Here is an 11,318-nt window from a genome sequence, read left to right as displayed (position 1 = left end):
ATTTCACCACTTCTTACACATGGACCAGGATGAGAGGGCCTTCCACGGTGTGCAGGAGAGTCCCATAGCTTTGGGAGGTAGACCTGTTGCCAGAAAGATGGAAGCTGCTGCCCTGTAATGCAGAGGCTGAAGGGAAGCGTTTTTTCTTCCTTACATAGTCTAGTTCAGCTCCTAGAGTGGCCCAGAGTTAAGGATACCCAATGAGGCAAGTAAGGGTAACACCACTGTTTGGCAGTGGTTTCCTGTTTGTCTTCTGGAAGTGGTTTAATGTGAGAGAGAAACAAGGGTTTTGGGGAGGGAGGTCACAGAGTGACTTAGTCTTTTCTAGTTTATTGTACTGTACTTTACAAATAGTTTGCCTTTGGAGTTTGGGAACTGAAGTAAGTGTCTGGTGCATGCTTTGTGAATTCCTCTAGCCTGAGAACTCACTGATAGGATAGAATTTTCTAGGTCTTGGATACATGGTGTTTTAGAGGCTGCCTCTGAATAAGAACTCAACGTTTTCCCACGGGCATAATGTATTAGTTGTCTATTGCTGAGTAACTAATTACTACAAACGTAGTGTCTTAATGCAATACTCACTTATTACCGCACAGCTCTGTACGGTGTGAGCCTGAGCAGGGTGGCCAGTTTCTTTGCTTGGGGTCTCCCAAGGCTGATGTCAAGGTGGTGGCAGGTTGGGCTCCTACCTGGAAGCTCTGGGGAAGGATCTGCTTTTATGCTCATTCAGGTTGTCGGTGGAGTTCAGTTCTTTGTGGTTGTAGGACTGTGGTCCCCATTTCCTTGCTGACTGTTGTACCCTCAGCTCCTGGAGGCCTTTTTCTGGTCCTGGCAGGTGGTCACCTCCACCTTCAAAGCCAGTGTGGCACATTGAATTCTTCTCATGCTTGGAAACTGTCTTGACTTCTTCTGCAACTAGCTGGAGAAAGCTCTTGGTGTCTAAGGGCTCCTGTGATTAAATCAGGCCTGGATAACTTCCCCATCTTCAGGTCAGCTGTGTCAATATTAACATGATGCAGTCACAGAGGTGACAGCTCATCATATTCACAGCTTTCTGGAATTAGGGCAGGGGATCTTGGTGGTGGTGGGAAGGACATTTTCAGACTTTTGCCTACCACACTGAATATTTTTGCAGGTAAAGAAAGTTATGATGTAGTATGTGTTACACATAAGCGTACGTGTCTACGTGGTGCCTGTTTATATATATGTGTCTTTGCATGTGTGTGTATGTGCTTATGTACATGAGGCATGTGTCTTCACGTGTTTGTATTTATACATAAAACTATAGGCAGCAATTACATAATAGAATGAACATGAGCAGTGGATTCAGAGTCCAAACACAACTGTGGTCTAGTTCACACTTCGCTGTTTATTAGTTGTGTGACTTTGGGCAATTCGTGTAGCCTCTTGGAGCCTCAGTTTCCTCATCTGTATGTGGGATAAGCCCTCATTAACAGTGAGGGTAATGATCCATGCCTATCAGGGGTATTGTAAGGACTGGATAAGAGAGTATGGGGCAGTGCTTGAAAGCATAAGCTCAGGACTCAGACTCTAACTCAGCCACATACTAACTGTGTGACTCTGGGCAAGTTACTTAACCCTCTGAGCCTCAATGAGGCTTGTTGTGAGGATTAAATAAAACCATGTAAAACCCTTAGCATAGATTCATAGTTAGCATTCAGTGGATGTCACCTAGGATGCTGACGACAGCATTTGCTGTTTGCTGGATCCCACATATGTCTATGGGTTAGCAGCGTGACTGCTTTTCTCTTCCTGCCCAGATGGAGTCCGCCTGCGTGACCATCCATGAGGCTCTGAAGACGGTGATTGACTCCCAGACGCATTACCGGCTGCGGGAGGCCCAGGACCGGGCCCGAGCGGAAGACCTTAATAGCCGAGTCTCTTACTGGTCTATCGGCGAGACGATTGCCCTGTTCGTGGTCAGCTTCAGTCAGGTGCTACTGTTGAAAAGCTTCTTCACAGAAAAACGACCCATCAGCAGGGCAGTCCACTCCTAGCCCTGGCCTCCTGCTCTAGGGCCCCTCATGTCCCAGCCTGGAGCAGCTCTCCTAGGTCTCCTAGGCGCGTAGCCCAGGGTGGAGGCAGAACGATGCTGCTGTGGTAGCCCTTTGCCTTTCATGCCCATGCTTGATTCTTGCACCTCAGCAGCTGAAGGTCTCAGAGACCAGTAATCAGAAGGCATCCGACTGCATTATGTGTGCAGCACTGAAAAGATGTTTACAACTAGGCTAGGGATTAGCCACTGTGGGAGGGTGGGCAGGCAATGCTTCAGCAGCCTGGCTGGTAGCAGGAACTCCAAGTGCCCAGGCCTTTTGGGCAGCTCAGGGCCCTGCCTCTGTTTCATGATGCATGGGTCATTTGTCTTGGGTGTCCTATCCCATGTGGAGAAGAAAGGGGCTCTAAGTTCTGGCTCTTCCTCCCCTGGGGTTCTCTGTACCTGAGGATACCAGGCCCTGGGCAACTTTGCAGATCTGCTTACCCCAGGTGAGCAACAGTGTCAGCCATGCAAGCAGGACAGAATGGTGACTGGGTGCCCTTAGTGAGCTGTGTATTTCCTAGGAGGTAGAAAACTGTGGGAAACTGTGGCTAATAAAAACGAAGTGTGAGCATCCTGGAGACTTGTGCATTTATTTCTGTCCCCTTTCTGGGGACTCTAGAGCTTACTGCAGAGTATGGGTGTGTGCATAAATAATTAGAGTGTGAGACAGAGTACCTAGAGAGGTCCAGAGGGTGCTGTGCAGAGATATATAGAGTGGGCAAGAAATCACTCCTCCCAGGTGAATGAAAACAAAATAGGAAGTCTCCTCACATGGTCACACACCATGTTGTACAACGGAACTTTGCAAATGCTGTTTCCTGTGATAATACCTTCTCCCTGATATCTGCATGCGCTGCTCCATCATTTCCTTCTGACCAAAAGGCACATTGTCAGTGAAGTCCCTCCCAACCACTCTTCAAGATGGTACCGTCTCACTTGCCCTTAGTTCTCCTGCCCATTGGTAAGAAATGAATGCATACCCATCAAGTGTCTGTGCAGTAGCTCTGGAGGGAAGATACAACGTCTCCGCTAAAGGAAACCTATCAAATCTGAAATCCTGTACCATCTGATAGGCATTAATGCATTGTAGGAAAGGAAGCGAAGTAATCTCTTTAAAAAGATGCCCCATAAACCTCACTTATTTAGCTTGATTGAAGGATAAATATTGCTTATCTTTCATATGTTTTTGATATTTCTTTTCTCTTATTTTAGAATTAAGTACTGGGTATATATAAAAGGTTACTTACGAAATATTTCTAAGGTGAAATACGTCTAAAGTGAAAAACAATACAAAAATCCTATGCTCCCGCTACCTAGATTAAGCACTGCAACATGACTCATTGCTTCTGGAATGCTCTCTACTTACCCTTCTCCTTCACCCTCTGAGGGAACCACCAGCCTGAATGTAATCTTTATCAAGCACTGAGAAAGGAGTTTAAAGGATTGAAGGACACAGCTTTACTAAAACTCACGTTGTCTTCCACTTTTTGTGGAAACTAGGTTCTTTCAACCTTGAAAAACAAAAATAGGAATGCTGGTGATACCTGTTTTATTTATATAACCTTGTAATCATTTATCCGTAAATATGTAGATTCATTGAGGGGACAAAAACCCTGCCCCACTGGTTGATTTAGGAAATAAGGTTGGCAATAAAACGTACTGCTTATGCAGTGTTTATGTTTTGATCAATTAGGTACTAATAACAGTTGTAATAACTACCCAATCCAGAAGAAATATTTTTAACACTTACAGCTTTACAGTTAAACAGCATATGAAACATTTTGAAATTGAAGATTTTTTGTTATAGAGAAATACAATAGGGTACTCTATATAATTTCAAACAGAGTAATACAGTTCCATAAGAAAGATGAAATGGAAATATGACTCTAAGAAGGAAGGAGAAAGATGGAAAATTTCTGAGCATTATTTATGGATGATGATGGGTATCAAATCATCTTGGTAATTAGAATCCACTGATAAAAGTGATGTAATTTTTCAAAAAGTAATGGTTTAATATATGGTAGAAATTATCTCCTTTGTCACTATTTAAATTCATGATGAAATATTTTAGATGTCAGCTTTAAAAATGTATGAGGCCTTAGAGTTTCTCAAGTGCTTTTAGAGGATATTTAAGCAAAAGAAACAGGAAATGCTATTTGCATCTGGATTTTCTGGAGAGACTCTTTCCTTGACATCTGGGCAGCTTGGTGAAAAGGGTGTCAGCACTGGCAGTTTAGTAGAAAGAGGACTGGGTCGTGTCTGACCTTTCTGGATTTGAATCCAGGTCTGCTATGTGCTACTTGTGCCATTTTGGGTAAGATACTGAACCTCTCTGAACCTTCATTTCCTCATCTGTAAAATGGGCAGAAGGGAGTATTTTTACTGGCCAGGGACTTGGGGCTTATGCATTGGTGAACAGAATTAGGATTTGCCCTGTTTTCAGTAAAATCCCTTTAAATTTGAGGCCTGGATGGAGCTGACAGGTGGAATTTGGAAGCACATCTATTAGCTTACATAGGAAGCAGAATCTCCCAGGGAAAAGACATAGGACCTCTGATTCTAACTGAGGTTCCGGATTATTATGAGCGATTTTCAAAAATTGTCTAATGGCATTGGTTTGCTCCATACCATAGATTTTAAGAGACAGTAGAGCTTCTGGGATGAGATCCCCCATAAAATAATTATGGATCTGCACTGGCAAGCTGGTCTTGACTCCAAAGACCAAGAGTCGGTTTGTGGTGCTGACTCTGAACCTTTGCGATGCAACTGTCTAGTAGTAAAATGGCTTTGTGTATAAGAAAGCTTTAATCCTCGAGGCCCAGGCAACTTTACTTTACTGCAGGGCGTTCTCTACAGGATAACTTTAGTGGGGAGGTGACGTTTTCTTTGTTGAAAGATAATTTTCCAAAGAAGGATAAAATCATAAGTGTTATACAAATATAAAATGAACGCCTGTATTAGCATTCTCCAGAGGGACAGAACTAATAGGATGTATGTATATATGAAAGGGAGTTTATTTTTTATTTTTATTTTTTATTTTTTTTGAGATGGAGTCTCGCTCTGTCTCCCAGGCTGGAGTGCAGTGGCCGGATCTCAGCTTAGTACAAGCTCCGCCTTCTGGGTTTATGCCATTCTCCTGCCTCAGCCTCCCGAGTAGCTGGGACTACAGGCGCCTGCCACCTCGCCCGGCTAAAAAGGGAGTTTATTAAGGAGATTGACTCACAGGATCACAAGGTGAAGTCCCACGATGGGTCCTCTGCAAGCTGTGGAGGAAGGAAGTCAGTAAAGGCTCAGTCCGAGTCCAAAAACCTCAAATGTAGGGAGGCCCACAGTGCAGCCTTCCGACTGTGGCCAGAAGCCCAAGAGCCCCTGGCAAACTACTGCTATAAGTCCAAGAATCCAAAGGCCGAAGAACCTGGAGTCTGATGTCCAAGGGCAGGAAGCATCCAGCACGGGAGAAAGAGGAAAGCCAGAAGACTCAGCAAGCCATCTTATCCCACCTTCTTCCCCTTGCTTTGTTCTAGTGGCACTGGCAGCCGATTGAATGGTGCCCTCCCACTTTGAGGGTAGGTGAGTCATCCTCTCCCAGTCCATTGACTCAAATGTTTATCTCCTCTAGCAACACCTTCACAGACACACCCAGAAACAATACTAGCTATCTAGGCATCCTTCAATCAAGTTGACACCTAATATTAACCATCACAGCATGTTAGAGATTTTATTTTATGTACTAATCAATGAAGGAACCAGACAGATGTCCTAATGATTCAAAAGATAATTCAAAGGACAGACACATTTATACAGAGCTGTAAAACAGCTCAAAGACATCGAACCAGGCTAGAATCAGTAATCCAAAAGGATATGCTATGTGGAGAAAACACAAAGTTGCAAAAATAGCTCAAAGAGGAAGCTTAGAATCAAATAGCCTGGAGGGGTGTCCAGAAATGCGTAGTTTATTAAAACCATTTTTTCCTATCACTTCAAAAGGGGCTCCTGAGCTGTCACAGCCCCTGGGCAGTGGCATTGATTTCTAGTTTAATTAACAGCAAGACCACCTGTTCCATGTTCTCTCTGGTTCTGTAAAGACTCATCCCTTGGCCTCCTTACGTCTGAGATGGGAACAACTTTTAGCTATTGCTAGTCTTGGGGCTTTGCCTTAACCCTGCCCAACCTTTGTAAATATTTCCTCCCTTAAACTCTCCTCAACTTAAAACAGGGAGGAGGGAGGGAAGAAGGAAGGAACAATCACTTGTGGATTCGAGGTGCTATAGACTGACTGTTCTGTTTCTCCCCAGTTAATATGTTGAAATTCTTCCCCACAAGGTGATGGTATTAGGAGGTGGGACCTGAGAGTGGAGCCCTCCTGAATGAGATTAGTGCTCTTATAAAAGAGGCCTGAGGGAAGGCCTGTTTTAGTCTGCTTAGTGTTGCGATAAAGGAATACCCAAGTCTGAGTAACTTATAAGGAAAAAATGGTTTATTTGGCTCACTGTTTTGCAGGTGGGGGCATCTGGTGAAGGCCTCAGGGTGCTTCCACTCATGGCAGAAGGCAAAGGGAAGCCAGTGTGCAAAGATCACAGGGTGAGACAGGAAGCAAGAGAGAGCAGTGAGGTGCCAGGCCTTGTTTAGCAACCAGCTGTTGTGGGAACTAATAGAGTAAGAGCTCACTCATTCAGCAAGGACAGCATCAAGTCATTCATGAGGGATCTGACCGCATGACCCAAACACCTTCCATTAGGCCCCATCTCCAACACTAGCATCAGATTTTAACATGAGATTGGCAAGAGGACAAACATCCAAACTATAGTGGGCCCCTAGCCCCTTCTGCCATGTGAGGACTCAGTGACAAGACAGCCATTTATGAACCAGAAAGTGGGACCTCACCAAACACTAAATCTGCCAATGCCTTAATCTTGGACATCCCAGTCTCCAGAACTGTGAGAAATAAATTTCTGTTATTTATATGTCACCCAATCTATGGTATTCTGTCATAGTAGCCTAAATGAACTAAAACTCTAGAAAACAGGCATGGTTAGAACGAAACTGCAGATACACATATAACCACCCCTGGGTTGGGAAATTCTGGGAAAAGGCTGGGTGTTCCTTTAAATGTGCAAGTGTATCCTTCAAGCACAGAGACCTGTGTACTCAGTGTATGTCTTGCAGCCCTGTTGTTTGATCCTGTATGCGAATGTGCCTAGCACAATACTGGTCTGAAACAAATACTAATTTCCCTCTTTCTACTCACACACACCCAGCAAAACACTAATAAATAAACTTGATGTGATGGTATCTGGGAGAGTCTGGCCGTCTAGATCTATCTATGAGAATGTATTGTCAAACATTCTTGCTATTTCTTGTTGGAACTGGCAATTCAACAGCTTTTATTTGCTTCTCCCTGTAGTTTCAGTGTTATATGCTATAGTCATTTGAGGGATGGTTCATTTTATCTGTTCACAAGCCTTCTAAAATGAAATAGAAAACAGTTGCTTCCTTGGGGTTAGTTAGGGTGGCAGCACTCAGCCAATGACCATACCTTTTTCTATGTATTTGGGGGCTTGTGTAAGAATTCTAAGAGCTGTAAAAGTAAATATAATACAGTTATGAACTCCTAAATGACATATAAACTGTTGGAGACTGTTCTGCTTTTCATAGAAAATGAAGCTGCTTCTGCTCAAGCTCTCTAGTGAATGTGGAAACATGTTACTTTCTCTTGGAATTTGATTCAACATTGGTTTAAAAAAGTCACCTTTCTTGGTAACTGTATCCATTGCAAAAGGAAAGAAGCACAAGGGGGCCAGTGGGTTGTGTGATACAGGGAGAAGAAAAAGTCATGACTTTTCCTCTTAGGATCACCAAGCAGTCTTTTGATGACAATCTGGCTTCTCATATCATTTGCCCTCGAAAAGAGAATATATTTGAGTTGCATTTTTAATTGTAAAAAAAAAATTAAAAACCCCATTCTCCTTTTAATTTATAAAGTAATCTTTCAGGCAATTAAAATATTAACTAAAATTAATATATTCCCCTGACTTCCCTGCAAAGCAACTGGGCCTTAAGCAGGTCTAAAGCCTGGATGGGCTGCACCTGGGACACGAGCTTTGGGTTAGCCATGCTCACAGCCAGCACCCCAAAATGTGCTGGGTTTGTATTGCACCTGGTGGACAGACATCTGGGAACTGCAGAACAGTGGGGTAAGTGTATGTGTTGGATGGGGTTGGGGGCGAGGATAAGTTACGAAGACCCTATGTCATCTTCAGGTAGTGATCTGGCAAGGTGACCATCCTCCAAATCAAGCCTGGAGAAACCATAGAAGCAAGAGAGAAGCCTGTATCTGAGGAACTCTCTCACACACACAGCTGTAAGAAACTGGAAGAGGGGTCTGTGGGGAGGGGTGGGAGGACACTGTAGCCTGGGGGCAGAGGCCCCTGGAGAGCACTCAGAAGCAAAGTTGGAGGAAAAACGTTTCCATTCTGTGCCTGCCTCTCCCATGTGTTGTCTTAAGGCACCCGCAAGAATGGGCATCCTTGTCTTGTTCCAGTTCTTAGAGAAAAAGACTTCAACTTTTCTTCCAGCCCTGCTGTTTGATCCTGTATGCGAATGTGCCTAGCACAATACCGGTCTGAAACAAAAACGAATTTCCTTCTTTCTACTCACACACACCCAACAAAACAGCCGCCCCCTTTGCCATGGATTCAGTGGCACAGCCCAGGTTGCTGGTTGCTGTGTGGGGCAACAGCAGGTAGAGATGAAAGACCCTGTCTGGGTGGGAATCCAGTCTTCCTTGTCCTCCCCTTTTTAATGCCCAGGGGTGGTGGATTAAAAACTAAGGCCACTATTTTGTTCCAAAGTGGTTGTTTTTGAGAGTTTAAAGTGAACTTTGAATGAAGTTGTCAAGTATTAGCAAATGGGAATTTTCCATTGTGATTTTCTCTGTCCAGGGGTTCCCTTCCTGGACGCCAACCAGGGCCTGGCCTTTAGTCCTTCTCAATACACATTCCCAGACCTCATGGGAGCATGACTCACAGCCCCAAACGGCTAGACTGCAGGGGATACAACAAATGGATACAAAATATCGTTATAGCAGAATCACTAGAACATGTTGTAAAGTAAATGGATATGCTTTGGTCAAGAATAGGCAGAGGCAGACATCCTGGCCAGAGTGACTCAGCAAGTTTAGCGCACAGGCGCATAACTCCACTTGTTATACGGCCCGTTTGTGTAAGCCCATACTGGGCTCAGAGCCACTACTGTTTGTAAAAGGTGGAACTGCCCTGCTGATGTTGCACATACAGCTTGTGCCCAGAGAGAGAGAGTGTGAAGCTGTTGACCCTGTAAGGGAGAGGCAGCCTGGCAGGCCAGGGAATGCAGCTGTAAGTGTGGGAGCCACAGGAGCCGCAGAGCCAGAGCAGGTAACAGAGATAAAGGCGGATAGCGTGAGAGAGCTGCTGAACAAAACCACATTTCACCTACCTACAGCCCCCTGAGTGTTCTTCCTGCTGTCTGCCACCCATCCACCCACTCCCCTTGGACCTCAGCATGGGCTGGAACCTGACACTTGGTGTGACACATGTAGACCACAATTTTTTTAAGTAGCATCATAAAGTCTACAAGAGAATATTTTAATAATATTTTGCTGTAACAAGAAGTCATAAAAAGAACCAAGTAGAAATGCTATATATGAAAAATATAAAAGTAGAATGTTGAAAATGACAGCAACAGGATGGCTATTTAGAGATAGATGCCTGGTGCTCATTCCCCACCTCCTCACCCCACCACACCCCAAGAAAGGCAATGACTAAACAGCTAAGGTTTGACTAACATCATATTGAACAGTGAAAAGCTGAAGGCTTTTTCTCTAAGAGCTGGAACAAGACAAGGATGCCCACTCTTACCACTCTTATTCAACACAGTGCTGGAAGTCCTAGCCAGAGCAATTAGGCAAGATAAAGAAATAAAGGTCATTCAAGGAGCAATTCAAATTGTCCTTGTTTGCAAATGACACGGTCTTATTCCTAGCAAAACCTAAAGACTCCACTAGAAAACTATTAAAATTGACAAACAAATTCAGTAAAGTTGCAGGATGCAAAATCAACATACAAAACACAGTAGCATTTATATATACAAATTATAATCTAGCTGAAAAAGAAATCAAGAGGGCAATCCCATTTATAATACCTATAAAATAAATAAAATACCTAGGTATAAATTTAACCAAGTATGTGAAAAATCTCTACAAGGAAAATTGCAAATCACTGATGAAAAAAATTGAAGAGGATAAAATTCCCATGCTCATGGATCAAAAAATTAATATTGTTAAAAGGACCATACTACCCAAAGCAATCTACAGATTAAATGCAATCCCCATCAAAATACTCATTATACTTTTTACAGAAATATTTTTAAAATCCTAAAATTTATATGGAACCACAAAAGATCCCAAATAGCCAACACAGTCCTAAGCAAAAGGAACAAAGCTGGAGGTATCACACTACCAGACCTCAAAGTATACTACAAAGCTGTAGTAACCAAAACAGCATGGTACTGGCCTAAAAACAGACACATAGATCAATAGAACACAATAGAAAGCCCAGAAATTAATCTACGTATCTATAGCTGTATTAGTACATTCTCACATTGATATAAAGAAATACCCAATACTTGGTAATTTATAAGAAAAAGGTTTAATTGGCTCACAGTTCTGCAGGCTGTACAGGAAGCATAGTAACATCTGTTTCTGGGGAGGCCTAAGGGAGCTTTTACTCATGAAGACAACACTTCACATGGTGAAAGCAGGAGTATGAGACCAAGAGGGGAGGTGCCATACACTTTTAAACAACCAGAATGTGAGGACAGCACCAAGAGGTGCTAAACCACTCATGATAAATCTGCCCCCATGATCTGATCACTTCCCAGCAGGCCCCACCTCCAACATTGGGGATGACAGTTTGACATGAGATTTGATGGGGACATAAACCCAAACCATAACACAGTGAACTGATTTTTGACAAAGGTGCTGAGAACCTTCATTGGGAGGACAGTCTTTTCAATAAATGGTGCTGAGAAAACTGAAAATCCACATGTGGAAGAATGAAAGTAGACCCTTATCTTTCACCTAATGCAAAAATCCACTCAAAATGAATCAAAGACCTAAATGTAAGACCCCAAATGATAAAACTATTAGAAGAAAACAAAGGGAAGACACTTCAGGACATTGGTCTGGGAAATGATTTCATAAATAAGACCTCAAAAGAAAAGG

General features: G+C 43.2%; 1 protein-coding gene across 3 annotated transcripts in view; it reads left to right on the top strand.

Moving 5' to 3' along the window:
- TMED3 (transmembrane emp24 protein transport domain containing 3) overlaps nucleotides 1–11,318 on the top strand; it is a 77,191-nt gene that overhangs the window by 8,235 nt on the left and 57,638 nt on the right. For 2 of the 3 annotated variants that reach the window (XR_001006441.1, XM_011983714.1), the window contains one exon: nucleotides 1,782–2,637. The exons of the other annotated variant lie outside the window; for it this stretch is intronic. Coding sequence is in view for 1 of the 2 variants with exons in the window: in XM_011983714.1 (XP_011839104.1) it covers nucleotides 1,782–2,018 (237 nt within the window). In the remaining variant the exon portion in view is untranslated. Of the gene's footprint in view, nucleotides 1–1,781; nucleotides 2,638–11,318 lie in introns of those variants that run through there. 3 annotated transcript variants of the gene reach the window in all.

Source organism: Mandrillus leucophaeus, unplaced genomic scaffold, assembly GCF_000951045.1.
Source record: "Mandrillus leucophaeus isolate KB7577 unplaced genomic scaffold, Mleu.le_1.0 Scaffold254, whole genome shotgun sequence".
Classification (NCBI taxonomy): domain Eukaryota; kingdom Metazoa; phylum Chordata; class Mammalia; order Primates; family Cercopithecidae; genus Mandrillus; species Mandrillus leucophaeus.
The sequence above is the reverse complement of the archived record's forward strand: the minus strand, read 5'-3'. Positions and strand labels throughout refer to the sequence as shown.